Raw genomic sequence first — 19,048 nt, 5'->3', positions numbered from 1 at the left:
TGAATAACGTTTATGTATGTTTTAATTAAAACATGTACAATCTCGATTATTACATGTCAATCATTCAGTGAAAATGGCCCAGCACTTGTTAAACCTCGGCAGGCTCTTTCCTTTAGTGATTTCTTCGTGATCATGAACGTTTGTCTGTGAATTGTAAATCCTGGCTAAATACCTTCTGGTGTGAGCGTAGCTAGCTTTGTACAGCGGGCAGCTCAAAGTCAGCACCACATCTTTGCTCTCCGTAATAAATACCAGAAACCAGGACCACCCTTTAACAGCACAGGTCCTTAGTCCAAATCATTAAACGGACATCAAAAGGAAGCTAGAGTTTTATAGCAATTGTGTTTGTTCACCATTTGAACTGTGTCCTAATACTGTGATGTTGGTTGTGGAGCCACTCTGCTGTTTGCCTTGAGGTTGTTTTGTTTTCCCAAAAGCCGCGGTGTAACTTTGAGCTGAGCGTTGCCTGACAGACAGTGGGAAGCTCCTTCAGAAGAGCCATGTCCCTGGATTTGGGAGAACAAGAGGAATGTCACAATGCCGTATTATGTTTAAGCATTGTATGTGACCACAGACTTGTCAGCTTGCTGCGTCACTGAGATTACTTTTGTACTGCAGTGTTTTGGATATTGACTTGAAGCTCAGCCTCCTTAAAAGTTTAAACGGAGATGAGTTTTATGTGACGGCAGGATTTCAGTCGAAAAGTCCTCTGCTTAAAGAAATGTAAGACACAGTGCAGTGGCATTTGGGAAGTGACACAATAGCAAAGTAAACTTGTTTTGTACTGAACTGGTAAACACTTTAACAGGAGTAGAAACTGACTCGGACACCAGCGATAACAACGTTTGTTCTCTCACTCGAGGCTTTGTCCTTTATCACAGTGTCTGTCAGTAGTGGGGTTATGGCACAGAACGTGAAACTTCACAAGTACCGTGTTTCTCTTTGGATTTCAAAATGAAATGGCATTGTCAGCTAAAGCAAAATTTAAAAAGGAATCCCAGCTCTGAAAACACTTAACTCTGATTCTCATGTGGGAATATATCTGATTGTTTTATCAGTAATTCACATAAAAGTTTATATGAATTGTGTTAACGCAACTACCTCACGACTACCACAGGATGTTTGTATCAGTGTCTGTGAGAAAATGAGCTGTGACATTGAGGCTGTCTGAAAACCGAGTATGAATTGAGAGTGGTTGAGATGTAAGGAACGCACATGTCGTCATTAGACACACTGCAAAGGAAATGGTTTTCAGACGGTTGCAAAAGTGAAGAAAGGTCATCTGCTTGGAGCTACACATGTTTTCTTGGTTTGTAGTAAATCATAAGACTCTGATTCTGGTAAATAAGCAGTTTATATTCCCCAGGTCGAGTGGAATGTCTTAAGTGAGAATATTTGCACATCACCTGCAGAACACACTGCTGCACATTTGAATGCTCAGTGCGTCATGTTTCGAAAAACAAACAAAATCATATCAATTGTTTGCTCAAGAGAAGCTACTTTTTTTGTACACTTAATTATTAATCAATAGTGTGTTTGCTAATATACAAGATAAATGTAGAAACTGGACACTGATCTATATATATTTTTTTGTATTCACATTTTCCTATGGCTGTGAATGGCTGGGACAGTGTTGTAAATGGACCAGTGTTAAATGGTGCTCTCCTGTCTGCTGTGCTTTTGGATTTATCTCTAATTCTTATCACGCTATTTACTTTTAGTTACAGGTGAAATGTGTTTTATATGTCTTCTTCCAACTTATGTTTGTGTTACGGAGCACCCACATCCAGTGCTTTAATTATTGAGCTTTCAATCCAGTGGAACAGAGACCCATTCTTAAATCATTTGCCAGTTCCAGCTCCTGCACGAGTGCTGGTATTTTGTTGAAGTGGTATAACCGAGCAGATAATATCTTATTTCACAATCAGGTCTTGTTTCACAAGGTGAAATATCTGCCAGTGCATTCCACACATTTGCCCTCACTGGCCCCTGAAAGAATTTAAAAAGCCCAGTGGCCAACTGCAATTTACCTTTGAAAGTGAGTTGAAAGTTAATGTTTTATAGCGGTGGAAAGTGTGATTCGTAAAAATCAAGAATGAAACGCTAGTGTAGTAAACAGACGTTGGCATTTGGGAACTTTGAGAAAGCAAATAATACCTAAATGTATGTTGGGTTATCTTTTGTTTGTTTTTGTCTATAATTGTACCATGACCCCCCTTTTCACACCAGAAGGTGACAGAGTGACACTTGACCAGTCATTTCCTTTGAGAGCGGGTGATGTATTGCCCTAATTCAGTGGCAGGTGGCAGGCAACTCGGCCACAGAGCTATAAAGCGCCTCGTGTTGAGATTTTCTCTACTGTATCCAAGTGAGTTATGATGTGGAGGGGCAGCACAATGAAATGATGGGTGCAGACAATTCCTCGCAATCAGAGACCCACCGTTAACATCATTAGTGACAAACGTAGGGCATCGCGACAGTCTTGTCACCTTCTAGTGAGCGTAGGGTGAGACGTCACGAGCTGCTTGAGCAGTTTGCTGAACTCTGACATATGCCCTGAAAGATAAAACGCCTTGTGATGTGCAGGCTTTAAAAACTCTGAGCCACTGCTGAAACCTGATCTAAAAAAGGCAAACGTGGACAGCTGTTCATCCAACTTCTGCTCTTCTGTGAAACCTTTACACTACGTAGTGTGAATTTGATTGCATGTGGACACTGGTCAGGTAGTGATCCTGGAGGTTTGGCTTTGGATCACAAATGTCTCTCCAGTTCATCTGAAATATTGGATGATGCTCCGTTGCTCCACTGACCCATTGCTGAAGAGCTTTTACCGATTTTATTCCGTCCCCTTTTAATTTCGTGTTGTAATTTTTTTCTGGAGATTATACGAGCTCTTTGCACAACGGAACATCGACGTCCAACCAGTAGCTGAATTATTTCACTACAGCTGCGGACCACAGCCTTTTGATTGTATATAGTTTTTCCGCTGCAGTTATTTCTTAGCTCTAATATTCATTTAGATGGAGAGATTCTACAGTTAGCAGGTGTTTATATAAAATCGCTCCTCATAAAGTGGCACTGCAGGTATGCAGTCTAATCGACTCTGAACAGATTCAGCTCTGACAGAATCATGACACTGCTTTCCGCAGTGTGTTTTTCAGCCAAATTAAATACAGATTGAGTTGTCATTCAGAGACTTTCAGCACAGGTTCTTGTATTCTCCTCTACTAAAGGCTCACTGCAAAAAACTCCTGTAGTTCATGTTTTTGTTGGAAGCGTGAAGACCGGTTCTGTCCGTGCGACGTGAAAGACAGCGAACCTTGTCTCAGACTCTTAACTCAGTCGCGGGATGTTTTCAAGGCTGTAAATCTATGGTTGGTAGAATTGATTGACAGATTGATATTGGGCATTTTTTAGCCCCTGTAGGTGGGCACTGATCTGCTGATATGTTGTTAATTTTGATCAAACAATGAGTAAGTCGTAGTATATTCACCAGACTGTGTGCTGAAGCGTATATTTAACAATATCAGACTAAAAGACAAAGGTAAATTTAAAGCTGTATTTACTGTGGTACGCCAGCAACATTCAGAATCTGGCTGATCATGTTTTAAAGAAGGAAAAATGCCCACTTTCACAATATCCTGCTTTGCCCAGCTCCACCTCAAACAGTCTGACGTCTTCAGCCTGAGAAGCCATTGTTTCTGTGACGTTATAAAGGATTACAGTAGTGAAGATCTTATGAAGACTGGACTGTTGATCTGCTGACCACTTTATTTGCTGCTGTAGTGGACACACGAGGCAGGTTTTACCTCTTCTCTCGACTGATGACAAAATACACTCATTGTGTGCTTGTTTTTGCAAAATGAAGCCCACAACAGGATAAAATTACTTCACCAACCTTCTGCTGAATCAGGCTTTATTTTTGTTAGTTTTTTTCCTGTAACGCTTTCTGAGATGCACTTACCCCACTGATCTGATGTTATAAATGTCTGTTCTCAAGCTTCTGGTAACACACACACACACACACACTGCCATTAGGTGAACACTGTATAACGCCGGGTGCTTAGACGCCCAGTTTGAGTGAAAGAGAGGGGGTATGTTATGAATAAATGAGCTGTAGAATAATGTGCTGATGTCTGGACAGAGCTGTCAGAGAGCAGAACACTGCTGCTTTTCTCTGTGTGTGTGTGTGTGTGTGTGTGTGTGTGTGTGTGTGTGTGTGTGTGTGTGTGTGTGTGTGTGTGTGTGTGTGTGTGTGTGTGTGTGTGTGTGCACTTGCTAAATATTTGTTTATTTGTTTTCTGCAGTCAGGGTTTTTATTTTTCCTGCTTTTTTTAATGTTTACCGTAGAATGTTCCCCTGAAAATGGCCCAGAATGATCATTCTAAAATATAAAACAGAATTGGTTACTGTTTCAGAGATTGGAGTTTTTCTGACGACAGCAAACACAGCCCTGTGTCTGGGGTCTGTGTGTGCCTTAAGCACTCGTAAAGATGTGGGTCATCTGGAGAGCAGGTGGGAGGCCCAGAGAATGTGTACACACACACACACACACGATCATGTGTTCACCAGCCTGCTTCTTTGTGTCCCGTAGACACCAAAAACAGTCATTACCTTGTGTTCTCCATCGTATTCATTAAAGTAAGGGGAACACGCACACTGTGTCTGTGTGTGTGTGCGCACGCACGCATCTGCATGTGTGTGTGTGTGCGCGTGCACAGACACAGTCTGACTAATCATAATTTATTTATAGGACTTATAGGATTAAACTGATGGCTGCTGGAGAGAGATGCACTCAGACCCACCTCCACTCAGAGATGCGCTGTGCTCTGATTGGCTCCATGACAGCAGCTTTCTCTCTCTCTCTCTCTCTCTCTCTCACATGACTATCTTCCTGTTGCCTCCATAGCATCACTGTCAACTTTATGATTAAAAACATTCAGAATAAACTGAAGATATACAAAAGCTAGATATATTTTCTCGGGACCTCAAGCTGATCTTCTGTGTTCTGTTGTAAAATGTCCCTTATGTGCTGTGAAAAGCATAAAGGTTATCGGAAGAAACAACAGTGTCTTTGCCAGTCAGCAGCGTTTGTGGTTAGAGGTAAATCTATTGGATTTCCACGTTTCCTCGGTGCATTAAGGAGCGTGAATTCGATTTGTCATTGTACTCTTACTTTAAAGATAATAGATACAAATGAAGGAGTAAGAGAGGGTTTTCTTTTCTCTTTTTCTTGTTGGTTCTAATTTATCCTGGTCCTGATGACCCTCTCCAGCAGGTCGTCAGAGCGCACGCGTTGGCAGAAGCAGCTCGATGAAGAAATGCTCTGACGGTGATGTTAGAGATTCATTATGTGAGACAAAAACGTACAAACTACAGCGTGCCGCTTCGCTGACGTGTTCAAACGTTGAACTTACCTGACATTAGCCTTTGCCTTAGAAAAGAAATTAGTTCTGACAGCTGAGCTGAGTGAGTGTGTAAGTCATTACCGTGACTTCCATCCCCAGCGACTAAGAGACACCCGGCTCGTTAAAGGCAGGGTGAGAGCGGGAGTGGGAGTGAATACCTGCTTTGGGGAGTGTGCTGTTCCTCGACGTGTCTTAGCAGGATTTTAATGGTTCACATTTCTCTCTCTCTCTCCATTTTCTGGGATAATTGGGGTTAAACACTCAGCTGACAGAAAGCTGTTTGAATTATTGCTGCAGCTTCAGTTCGCTCCTGACCTTTTCAGAAATTCCTTCTGTTCGTTTTAATCTTCAGACGGGAAACTCTTTAATTCTTTGCACATTTATGATTGTGGTCTATGTGCTTTTTTTTTTTTTTTTAGCATTTCCCTGCTTTTAAAGTGGAGCAAGTCCAGCATTTCTGCTGTTGTTTTGTGCTTTAAGTGGCAGGATTTTTATTTGAATTTCTCACAAGCGTCCAGTCGAAAGCAGTGTGCAGCTTGAGAATGAGAAAGTGATTCTAACACGAGTACAACACGCCCCCGAATTTTATTACATCAGTGAGAAGACAAAATGTTTTCTTTTGGGAACGGATTTTAATGTTTCTTTGCATTAGCACATTTTGTACAAATAAATACAACCATAAAATCATTTGACCTTTTAGAATTAAATAATAATAACTGAGACAGTTACAGCATTAAACAGTGATGTCACTTTAATCTTTTGATCTTTAACCCTAAAAATGTTTGAACACTAGGGCTGGATAATATGGCCCTAAAATAATATCACAATATTTCATGGTGTCTTGGTGATTACGATGTTCTTGGCGATACCAAAAAACACAAACTTTATTAATTAAAAAAAAAATAACCCTCCCCCAAACCACCTCCACACAATTGGAGTCACTCTTCTTTTGGAGCAAACGTTTGAACGCAGATCACACTTCCTCCGTACTTCTCTGTGCCTGAATGAACGTACGTCGTTTTACGTGTAACGGCAGTGATGCTTTACGTAAGTCAGAATTTCACACTACATTTTTATCATTTAAATATGTTGTGACGTTATTGCACACGATACGATGTGGCACAGCCCTAATGAACACAAACTAATATTTTTAATTGTGTCGTCTTTGATGTGTGTCACTCAGAGTGTGAGGGGAGTGATTGTGTGTTCACCAACGCAGATCGATTAAGTGTTGTGCTGCGTGTCTGAGCCAGGTTTGTTTCTGTGTTGATTTCAAGCTCGAGCTCCATCGCACACGGCTGGATTTGTTTATGAACATCAGATGTAGTAGGAGTTACGCTTCATGTTGAATTGGCTTCTCTGAGCTTTTGATGGAGAGATGAAAGCATATTAAGGCCTTTGATAAAACGTCCAGGCGGTTAATGTGACAAAGCAACTCTCGGAGCATTTTGCAATTCTGATCATGCTCGATATGGACTTATATCAATCCCTGTCTCACATTTTCTCTCTCTCTCTCTCGTTCTCTCACTCTTTGCCATTTGTTTGTAGAACCTTATCAGATCATTAACTTCTGGCATTAACCACAGGTGTGTGCTTGCAAAAATGCTGTAGTTTAACAAGCAAATCTTTCCATGACTTTCCACACGGCTGCACAGACCTCTCCGGCTCCGAAACAGACCTTCAGGACACTTTCGGTCTGAACAAGTTGACGAAGTGCAGCTGAACGCATGCTCAATATATTACAGTTAATTTAATGCATTTTTCTCGCTTTAACAAATTGAGAAAGAGGTGGAGGGAAGAAAAGTAAAAGAGTGAGGGAAGGAGGAGGCAGCGAAGCAGGGAGTGATAAACTGAAGGAGAAAGAGAGGATGGTGAATTGGCAGAATTTGACTTGCTCCTTTAATGTCTTTATTTTGAGAAGAAAGGAAGGAAGGAGCAAGTGATTACAGAAGGAGAAAAGAAACACAGGAAAAGGGGGAAAGTGGAGGAGGGAATGAGCAAAGAATCAACAAGGAACTGGATGGAGAGTCAAGGGAGGTGTAAGAAGTGATGAGTGATGCAGGGGGAAGGTGATTTAAAAAAAAAAAGAGTGAGCTTTTAAGGGAAGGACTGAAGGAATGATCAAGTAAATTCAAGAAAGAGGTAAATGGGTGTGAGGGAGGGAGCTTGGCGTAAACTGTGGGGGGGGGGGTGTACCAGGTGAGGGTCAGGGAGGTGTTTAAGAGCAGTATCTTTTGTGGTAAAAATGCTGCTGATGGACTCCTCCCTGAACTCTGTTGTGATTTCTCACTATTTCAAACGTTTTTGAATTTACGCAGTGAGTTTTCTTTTCTATTTTGTTCAGTTCTGGTTTTTAGATTCAGCCTTGTGTTCACTCTTGATTGTCATTAGGAAGAAGCATTACCCCACTGAAGTCTGCCTTCCTTTCCCAAAGGTTTAACCCTCTCCTCTCTGGAGTCCTGCTCTCCTTGTCGTCTTCTGAATGAATCTATATTTACGCTGAAGCGTGGTCAGTTCATTTTCTCAGGTTTATACCTTGAATTAGACCACACCCCCTCCACGAAGCTCTGGGTATACTTTGTGTTGTGGGTAACTGCCTGATGTAATTACAGTCAGAACATCACTGTTGATCGTGTTGGACAAGATTATCACAAATGATTTGATAAGGCACAGCCCTACTTCGTGCTCTTAGTTTCACCGTGTGCTCGACATCGTAGAGAACAGAGCGACGTTAGGAGCCACGGAACACGTATTTCCTCTCTTTAATTTTCAAACGAATTAATACAGTATAACAATTGAACTACATGTAGATTATATTGTTTATTAAAGCGAATCTAGAGATGATTTAAATATCCAGAAGATGGTGTAAGTGATGGGAAAATACCACATGATTTTATTAAAGGGACATCCACTGATTCTGGTTCCTGAAGGGCATTCTGGGAAAAATCCTTTACAGATACAAAGAGGCAACTCCTTTTATTAGTGGTGCTCAAATATAGCAGTGTCTGGGTGAGATCTGAAAGTTTTATGTAAATATCTGCTGATATTTAATCATTTGGACTGAATTCTCTTACATTTTGTGTTAGCGTTGGAGAGAGATTTTAGTTCAGTGTTTTTATTAAAGCAGCGAATATCTGCCAGATCTCTTCCTAGATATTGGCTCTGGTCAAAGTCATCTCTGCATCTTTCAGGTCTGATGTTATTCTGACGGCTACGGTCCAGAGCCTGAGCGTTTCCTTTAGAAATTAAGCTGCCTGTGTGTTAAGGTGTGCACTCAGGGTGAGTCCATACATAAGCCCCGAGTCACTTACGACAGGATGCTCCTTTCTCTCTGTCTCTGTCTGCACTGCTTCCTTCTCCTTCCTCAGTGTTTTATATTTCTATTTTTTGGAATCCCCATGATTTCTGTTGTCGTCTTCCTTTTTAAGTCTCTCTCGACTGGGAGGGGTCCTTAGAAAACAGCTTGTGTCTCGGCCAGAAACGGTAGAGAGAGAGAGAGAGGGAAACTTTACGTCAGTGGAAAAAGAGTCACCTTACAGCCGCTGATGATACCAAACTCCCTCAGACACATTTTTTTTAGCTGCTGGTGTTGTTCGTACTCGTTGAGTTCGCTGGTTTGGGTTTATTTTGAAGTTTCAATGCCTTGTTTCTTTCTATGAAGCAGACGTGGTGGTCGGTGTGTGTCGGGTCGCACTGTGCATCGCGGGTCCAGTTTCATACATCAGGTTCTTACGTTGTTAATGCAAAACTTAAGCTTTATAATCAGACAAAGTTAGTGAAGGCATTATGCCAAGTGCCGCTGAATGCATTAATCTGAGAAAGTCCTGCAGACTTCACAGAGCTTGTCCTCATTGGACAGATCTGCCATTCGTCTTTTTCTAAATTTACTCCAGTGGGAAGTTACTCGTCATTACTTTTTATGGTATAGAATATTTTTATATCAGAGCTTAGAGAAACGGGCCTAGGACAGAAAAGTCACTGTCTCAATCCCTGGCACCCTCAGGAAAAATGTGTGTGGGGTGGGGGGCGGGTTTAGATCTTCCTTCTCTCTCGGCCCTGGTGATTTTCCCTGGAGAAAGGCACCCAACTGTGTGTACACTGTGTGTGAGAGGGGCTACTGTGCCGAAATATCTACAGTGTTCATCTAATCCTTTTCTCCTTGATGATAATCCAGATTAATTCAGTCTCCGTTGTTACATTTCTATAAAGGTTTCTTTATCAACATCAGCATGGTCAGGTATAAAGTATACACTGCAAATATTGGATAATTGGAGATTCAGTTTTAGAGGGTTATAATTGTTGAGCAACATTGGCTTGTGTTGTCTTTTTACGCCAAAGAGAAGCGTTCACAGTTCTGTAAACGTCAGCTAGGGCTGGGCGATAATTCAATGTCAATTAATATCACAATATAAAATTGTTTCAATAACAATGACATGGTTTTAAAAACACATTTTCAGTATTTCAGTGCCCATTATTTACAGCATCTGTCACTGACTGACTGTCATTAGAGGGCGCTGTCGTCAGTTTACTGCCCTCGATTTTAATGTCAGTTTAAAAATATTAATGTTGAAAAAGCCCAGAGAGTGATGTTTGAGGGTGATGTTGTGTTGCAGTTTTTTTGTGGCTTTTTCTTTGTTCATATTGATATCAGAATTATATCGTATCGACAGAAATGAAGAAATAATCAAAGCACAAAATGTAAGGAAATGTGTGTTTGGTTAAAATTGTTCATGGGCACAACCCACACACTCGGCTCCACTGCTCCTCCCACAAACACATGTTCCTTACCAATGAGGCGCCATTTAAAAGGGATATTAACAGACTCCAGCGGTGTAAGATTTACTGCCAAGAAGCGGTGTTACTACAAAGAGATAATCTACAAACACACATCTCCTTACTTTTTGTGCTGTTTATCTTGTGATATAAATTTGGACCAAATTGTCCTCTGACTCTAAACTAAACTAGAGGCTGCTAAATAAAGGAAGGCTATGTTTTTTGGAATGGAACGATTGATATTTATGTGGTTTCACTGCATGTTTACAGCGGTGTGGTGGTGTTTATCTGTCAGGACGCTACGCCTGGTGTTGTACACTCTGTGAAACTGTGATGACCACATCTATGGCCTAAGATTAGTTTTGTGGAGAAGTGAGTTCATTGTTCTGTGGGAGTCTGTGAAGCTCACAAAACCCGTCTGACGGCATCGCAGCACCACATCGTACTTAACTTCGTATATTTAGAGAATGCTTTTATGTGTGAGATTTTTTTGCTGAGATGGTTGAGGCTTGACAGAGCTGCTCTTTTTAAAATTTTGATCTCACTTTGTGATTGTACTCACTCTCTCACGCACACACGCACACCCTCCTCGTTTCTACGGTCATTGGTCATTGTGTCCACTCTACTGCCCTGATACACACACTCCTTTGGCACTTTTCCAGTGTTGGGCACCTCCTGGACTTGACTCGGCATTGTTGACCTTCCACAAGCCAAATCTGGTCCCTGGGACAGGGTGTTTTTTCATGCCTGGTACGACGCAGGCAGAGTAAGAACTAAGTGTGATGTGTAAACCTTGCTGAGCACTGATTGGCCAGAGAGACCTGTCAATAGAAATTTAGACCTCCAGCACAAACACGCCAGTTCAAATGCAATTAAAATGTAGAATGAGTAAAGATGTATAAAGGTGGTTTTATTGTTGTGGCTAATTTGGTTTAATCATGATCTGTGTTGATTTGATTTTATTCATGTGTTTTTTAAGAAATATTGTGATCGTTTATGTATCGCCCAATTGTGAGCTGTCCGTGTGACTTCAGGAAGTGGGCCAACGCTTCATAAAGAGGCCTGTGTTGCTGTGGAAATTACGTAGAAATGTCTGGTTTGTAGCTGCACTGCTGTCGGGCAGAGTTTCAGGTTTATGACGAAAAGGAGGATGAATTCTGTGTATGAGAAAGAAAAAGCCCTACTGTGGAGTGTTGGCGTGTAACTGTTCTGGCAAATTTTCTGTGCAAATTTTCAATGTTCTGATTTTGATCATTTATTTATTTTTTTAAATAATAGTGGTTATCATTAAATAATAAAACGTTTTTAACTGTATGTTTTTTTTTCCTGTGGGTGCAGGAATGAGTCGGGCACTGTTTGAGTCGATGTGGGGAAGGAGCCAGTTGTTAACCTTTAACAGAGTTGTCTAGGACTTTGAACGTCAATCTGGAACACACAGAACACCAATCCAGAATTACACACAGCCAGTTGCAGATAAAAAAAGCACACACAAACATAAAAAAAAAAAAAAAAAATTATATATATAAATAAAATAACAAAGCATTGCCTTTCATTTTTCACTTGGTGAATGACTGCCTTGAAAATCTGATAATGTCCAATCAGGATTGTCATGTCATGACTATTAACAATTGTTTATTGTCCTTTTGTGCCCATTGTATACAACTGTAAATGCTGGAGTAATTATTTTCTTAACTAGCTTTTACTGTGTAGAAGCAGTACTTGCATCATAGATGCATCAGTTTATTCAGGTTTAAACACCATCTGATACTGTGTAATATGTGAAAAATATTGTGATGGAATTCTCTCAGCACTGACCACAGCCACATGTTACATATGACTTTGAAATAATATCCTGGTGGAATGGCACTCGGACTTATTCGCTGCATGTCTTTGATGAAGATCCTGTTGGGTCTGTGCTCTAAAAGAATGTATAGCACCTCCAAATCCTCTGAGGTTTTTTCTATCATACGTGGGATTAATTTTCACGTGCCTCATGTTCTAAAAGGTCAGCGCTTGCTGCCTGCCTTTGCTTGTAAGCCGTAAGCCTAAAAATCCTGAATGTCCTTTGATTTACTTTGTTTCGTGTTTTTTAGCCGAGGGGCTTTTAGTTTAACCTCAAGACCCACATAATTTATCACTGGAACGCCTGAGAGCTCAAAAGCATAAACACAGCATTTTAGGATACACTTCTGATACCTGACACTTTTTGAAAATACCATATCAACAGGTTTACAACTTGTTTTATGCCAGAAGTTATACAGAATAGACTCAAATTAGGGCTAAACGTTACTTTTCGTCATAATATAAATGTAAAGAGTGGTGTATGTTGTTTTTAAAATGACTGTGCCCTGAAAGAAAGCCCATGGCCAGTTGATTCTGCTTCTTTGTGCCGTTACATCCTGACGCTCTCTTATCTGTTTTGTGTTTTAGGAGATAAAGATGGAAGTAAAGTGACTACAGTTGTGGCGACCCCAGGCCAGGGTCCAGACAGGCCGCAGGAGGTCAGTTACACAGACACCAAGGTCATCGGCAATGGTTCATTTGGCGTGGTCTATCAGGCCAAGCTCTGCGATTCAGGAGAATTGGTGGCCATCAAGAAAGTCTTGCAGGACAAGAGATTTAAGGTAAGAATACATTTTTCAGGCAGTAGCTCTGTCCCAAATGATACCCTTTAAAAGCATTACCAGCCTGTGGATCTATAGGGTTTGAGATCTCGAGGGAACTTGGATTAATCACATACATTTGTAAAATTCACATCAAAGACCTAAGGTGGAACTGAACTTGTACTGTGCCATCTTTTTTGCCTGAGTTGCCTTGTTTGTCTTGTAAACCAGGGGTTTACAAGAGCGTAGACAGCTAATGGTTGCCCATTATCTTACTGTTTAATGGTCTTCAGGAGCTCAGGTTTTGTGAGTGTTTTAACTGCAGTAATTAATATTGAAACAGCATCACTAACTGTCAGGAAGTTTTACTGGGAACACTATTCTATTTCTGCTGGTCACAGATGTGTTTTGACAGTTTGTTTTATCAGGGTCTGTTTTTGTTGTGATTGTGATTTGACTGATGATGTGGTTGTTTGTCAGTAATATTTCATTCCTTGTTGAAGTTTGATTCAAAACTAGCGCCTCAGTGTCTCTCTTTCAGAACTTTGGTAAGAGGCAGAGAAATATGAAGAAGGCAAGAGCTGGTCTTGGTCATGACATTATTGAAAGAAGCTTTTTGAAATAAAGCTTATGTTCTTACTGAAAGAACATATTTTATATACTTTTAAAAATATAAATCTATATTTCTAAGATTCCTTGTTATTCTTTGCTGTCATTTGATACTTATTTGTGTTTAAAAAGTTGATGCAAACATTATAATTGCTAAATGTTTTGGAGACCCAGAGTAGAGTCTGTAATGTCTCACTGAAAGCACCAAGCACCTGTCATTTGATCCCAGTGAACCAAAGACTATAGTGTTTGCAATTAATAGAATTCTAGGAACCCTCCTTTCATGATGTTTTCCAGAAATGTCCTTTTTATAAATCAGTGTGTTTCCTCCTGTATTCCAAAATTGTAATTCTTTCTTTTGCCAGCAAGGGTGTTGCAAATGCCTGCTTGATCTAAACCTCTGTTATTCAGTCACATGATTAAGATTTTAAACACACACACACACACACACACACACAACCTCATCTGTCAACAGTGTGACGCAACTTGGTGGGTAACGGCTTTGACAGAAATCTGTAGATGTGACGGAGAACTTTAAAAAAGCTTGTTCTGCCATGTTCGAAAACTTAAAAAAACTGACAGACTGGGCATGGCTAGATCAAAGAGGATGATTTGGAGCACCTCTCAGTCCAGAATCAATGATCAGTTCAAGGTGAACACTTTTTTTTTTTTCTTTTAAGACCCACCCACTCCAAAAAAAAAATGTGGTCCAGCCAAAAAAAAAAGTAATAAATAAATAAATAAATAAATTGAGCAGAAGCAAAGAGATTCCAGAAGCAAAAAGATTCCTTCTAAAGTTAACTTCTGAATTATATTTTTAAAATTTTGCTTTCACGACATACTTTCTGCTCTTGGTTCAAAGAATTTCGTTTGCAGATTTGTTTGCTTTTGTAGAGCTTTTGACAGAGATGAAGGAATCTGAGGGTTGTAGCTCAAAAGGAGACAGGATCATAGTCATCCATCCATCTTCTGGACACTGCTGTAGATGACAGTAGAACACAGCTTTAAGAGGCCTGCTGGAGTTTTGCAGGAACAATTTTATACATGGCATTTTACTTATCATTTTAGTGCCGAATGTCTCTCCATTGTGAACATAAACGATGGCATAAATTGTACAGTGTGCCATAACCATTCCCCAGTCACTTTTTACGTTTTAAGTTTAGCCCAGACAGCAGTCACCAGTTTTCACTGCTCTGATTTGTATCGTTACAGGCACCTCATCTATGACACATAGTAATTAGTGTAAGGATGTGTGTAATTATACACAAGGAACCCACCTGAGGATGTGACGCTGTCTGTGTTTCTGCACTTTCCTGTAACTTACTTCGGGTCTTTCAGGGTGAGGGCGTCTGTGGTAAAGTCTGTGACCCAAACTCCCTTCACACTCTCTCTGCTTGACATATTAAACTCATCATCCAGTAATCACATCAAGTGCTGTAACCATGGCAACTTCATCATTCACTCTCAGCATCAGACTAGCTCACATCTCCACACATTCACTCTTTAATGAAGTGGTCTTCTCTTCGGCTCTCGAACTGAGTTCATGAGCGACCTTTGCACATAGCGATCGAAGATATGTTTCAAACACCACATTTTGCATTACATTTTTAGTCTCTTCTCTGATTGGATGCCACGGGCAGGCTGTCCATGCCACTTCCTGAAAGCAAATTTCAATTATTTTATTTTCAGATTATCATAGACTAAGGGCTGTAAACCCTTCCACAGGTTTGATACGGTGTTTTTAATGTTTTGCTTTGTATAATACTATGTAATAATTACTTAATATAGTCATCTTTTAATGGGAAAACTGTTGTTAAAAATAAAGCTTTGCTTTATAAAAAAAGATGAACATCTACTGAAGACCTGTTTAATTAAATGCAAGTAAATGGATGATCAGTTTGAAGAGATCACTACCTACTACAGGTTTGTGTTGTACACTCAGGAGCACCGCTGGTGTTCAACATGTATATATTAGAAGAAGATTGTAACGGTAGGACCTATATGATTGTGCATAGATGCTTTATCTGTGTGTCTGAGAGCGCACTGATGCATTAACTGCTGTAGTGTTGTCCTGGCAGACCGCCGGTGAGATGTGTAAAACCACGAAACCAGATGATGTCACTGAGCGTGTGAGAGGCTGTGAACACAAACGTCTCTATTCGGACAGTAAAGCTTCTAACTGTCTGCATGCACTTTGTCAGATTCATGTGAATCAATATGTTCCCACTCACCTCTTCTTTTTAGCGTATTCATGTAATTTAAGGAGAACCCGTTATTGTCAGAAGGGTTCAGGTCAGTTACACACAGCTTCTATATCCTTCCATAGATTTGCCGTTAAAGAGTAACTCCCCCAACTCAGGGCTGTCATAAATCAGAGTTCGAGGATCTTTAGGAGGGTTTAGACTGGTGCTGGTACCGGACCTCACTGATGGTATTCTGACTTCAATGTTCTAACTAGAAATGGCCCCAATCCGACACTTACTTGCGCCGTTGACTTTTTGGCTTTCGCGTGGACAGCGCTGATCCTCTCGTGTTCCAGTCCTTAGCTCGCGAACCAGTGAGAAAACGGAGAAAGTAAACAGATGTTTTGTCTGCCTTTTTTGGATGATTTTAATAATGTTTTTAAACCGTATTCAGAAATGTGTGCACAGGGCCTCAGTGAGAGCATAATAAAATTTAGCTGTTGGTTTAAATAGATTATTCCCAGCTGTAATCTGACATCCTGAAAATATCATAGCACTGACCTGACGACAAATGTGACACTTAGGTGTTTACCACAAGGTGGTATTTTTACTAACGTTACTTGCTGAGAATGTGTCCGAGTTGATGTGTAGGAGAATGCGTTGTGTGTGTATTGTTTGCTCTTCTAGTATGTGCTGTGTGGTCTATTTCAGCCTCATGATGTAACTTTAAACATAAAAACCAACATTAATAATGTTAATGTAAAAATAGCAGTTTCAGAATCAGATCGGAACTGAAAAATGCAGATCGGCCAATCACTGGCTCTAACGAAGGGACTGGGGTGGTCTCCTTATCAATGTCCTTCATTTCAGAAGAGCACTAGATTACTATCACCATGTCTGACTGGGTGTCTGTATCTGGCCACCTCTCTGGCTGTCTACAAAACGGAGTGGAAGGGGCTCTTGATTGTGAGATGTTTGCTCTGACCCAGATGTAGTGTATTCAGTCCACCCCCCCCCACCCCCCTCATTTTTCTGTGTGTTTTGGCATTTGACATAGGGCTGAGCCACTGCTTTGTCGACTGTTGTCAGCCCCACACTGTTCAGCTGCAGAGGAGGATGTCTAGAAATGTTCTTGATATTTTCAGCTTTCGACAATTCCAACAGGATTTATTTTAAAATCCCACCTCTGCATTTCCCTTGAATTTCTCTCTCGCTCTCTCTCCCTCTCCATCGCAGTGTGGGTGTTGTGCTAAATACAGTCTCGGTATCAGCCAGTGTGGCTCAGGGGGCGTGTCTGTCAGAGACTGGTTGCCATGGTTCTGGCCCGTTGCGTCGGTTCTATTCTGGTCTCGTCACAAATGAGCCCAGACCTGGACCCTCAGCGCTCAGCCTGCGGGCGGTACAGTGTTCTTGGTTCCGAACAAGAGAGAGAGAGGGAGAGCATTGTATCGGTGTTCAGTTTTGGAGCCACTGATTCATTACTGGTGACCATGCATGAATCTAGGCCAGGCTTACAACAGGGTGTGTGTGTGTGTAGGCAATAGGCACATTTATGAATTTAGAAAACAACACAAGGAAGGTGTAATTGAAATGATCTCAGCGGTTGTTACAGTCAGAATATGAATCATAAACCCAGCGGATGAAGTTAATGTACTGTTCCTATTCAGGTGCAGATGCTTGGTGCTTGATGTTGAGGATGACCCTTCTTTCTTTCAGCTTATTTAGCATCTTTTATTTTAAACCATTTCTATCATGTGCTACGTGTGTAATATATGATCGTGAGCCGATTACATTTCAACCAACTTATGTGTGTTTATTTTTCTCTTCTCTTTTCTGCAGAACCGTGAGCTTCAGATCATGAGGAAACTGGACCACTGTAACATTGTCCGCCTCCGATACTTCTTCTACTCCAGTGGAGATAAGGCAGGTTTCCTTAAAGATCTCTTGAAATACTCTTCTGTACAAACCCTGATTTTAGGTCCAAGGCTGAGTATTCAACATAAACCACTAATAAAACTAATGGTTATCACACTTACTCTGAGCTGCGCCCTCCAGTCCCCCTTTTCACTCTTACTAAGCATGTAATCCTCAGTACTGTTCAGCCATTACCGTAGGAACTGCAGGGGAATGTTGGGAGGGGGGTGTCACTCGCAAAATTTGAAATGGCTGCATTTGTCCTCTACAAAAATTATACCACAGAGAGGAAAAATAGTTTTATTAAATAAATAAATAGTTTTAATTTTAGTCAAAAATACGCCACTGAGATTAAAGCGTTTTGGCGGTGAGTCAGACACAGGGTGGTCTTCTTTCAGCCTTCGTTAAGGCCCCTGTTCAAATATAAATCTGCTCCAATCATCAGCTTCACCTCCGCTTCACCGTCAGAGTCTGGTTTATAAAGTTAGTGTTGACCAGCTCTGGGCTGAGGTCAGTGACGAGAGCACAACAGAGAACAGACGGATAATTACAGTTATAAAAGCCTCAGTCTGCTGTAAAATGTGTAAATCTTAATATATTGACAGGAACTGTAACACTTTTCCAACACAGCTACAGTGGGTATGAACGGAGAGAGTTGTTGACAGGGCTCAGGTAGGTCAGTTGGTCAGGGTTCTAGTTTACACTGGATCAGCCAAATGCAGATGAGGGGTGAATTTGGGCGGTGTGTTGACACTGTAGCATCTCACATTACTGTAGGAGTGTGGGAGGAACAGGTGTCAGCTCGTGTGTTTGAGTGTGTCTGACTGAAGCAGACAGCGTCCGTATGGAGGACCCTGACAGACAGACAGACTCCAGACCGCTGACCTCACACACACATGACGTTGAGTGACTCAGCAGAACTGCCCAAGCAGCCGCCACACACTCCTCTCACCCACTAAAGGCTCTGGGAAAATGTTAGCTTGTGGTTCTCTCTCTCTCTCTCTCTCACACACACAGAAGGAGAGACAGAGCTGGTTTCCTCTCACATCTCCCCACACACATTTGACCTATAAACTGCAGGGGGTAGTGAGAGTGGGAGACTAATAATCAGCTGGGGACAGAAAGGGAATACAAATAATGGACATGAGAGAATAGGAGTTCCTGAAATGTTAGCACTGTTCTTTGCAAAATGGAAAAGTAATAGTTATTAATAATTATTGATAATCAAAACTGCCAAGTTCTCACCATATATTTGCTCACTGCACTGTTTCTAATGGCAGTGTGAGTATGTCAGCGGTGTGGATGTGTCTATGATTCAGCACAGTTAGATTCAGCTTCAGTCGCAGAGAAGTAGAAATGTATTAAAATATATAAAGTATTAATTGGAATAATAGGAAAACTCTTTGGAAACTTTTAAAATTAATATACCATTCACTCTCATAGTATAGTACTTCTTGCTGATTTACGGACCCCTTCGTTCTCACTGTAGGTTTATGAGGCTTGATTTGTTGTTGTTTTTGAAGGGAAAAACACCTTTTAAAAAAATACTGAGTGTGTG

General features: G+C 40.9%; 1 protein-coding gene across 2 annotated transcripts in view; it reads left to right on the top strand.

Annotated features, from left to right (window-relative positions):
- Positions 1-19,048, top strand: part of gsk3ba (glycogen synthase kinase 3 beta, genome duplicate a) — a 51,908-nt gene that overhangs the window by 13,014 nt on the left and 19,846 nt on the right. For both annotated transcript variants that reach the window (XM_066686187.1, XM_066686186.1), the window contains exons 2-3: positions 12,612-12,805; positions 17,416-17,499. In XM_066686187.1, coding sequence (XP_066542284.1) covers positions 12,612-12,805; positions 17,416-17,499 — 278 coding nt within the window. The remainder of the gene's footprint in view (positions 1-12,611; positions 12,806-17,415; positions 17,500-19,048) is intronic.

The sequence above is a fragment of the Hoplias malabaricus genome, chromosome 12, assembly GCF_029633855.1.
Source record: "Hoplias malabaricus isolate fHopMal1 chromosome 12, fHopMal1.hap1, whole genome shotgun sequence".
Lineage (NCBI taxonomy): Eukaryota > Metazoa > Chordata > Actinopteri > Characiformes > Erythrinidae > Hoplias > Hoplias malabaricus.
The sequence above is the reverse complement of the archived record's forward strand: the minus strand, read 5'-3'. Positions and strand labels throughout refer to the sequence as shown.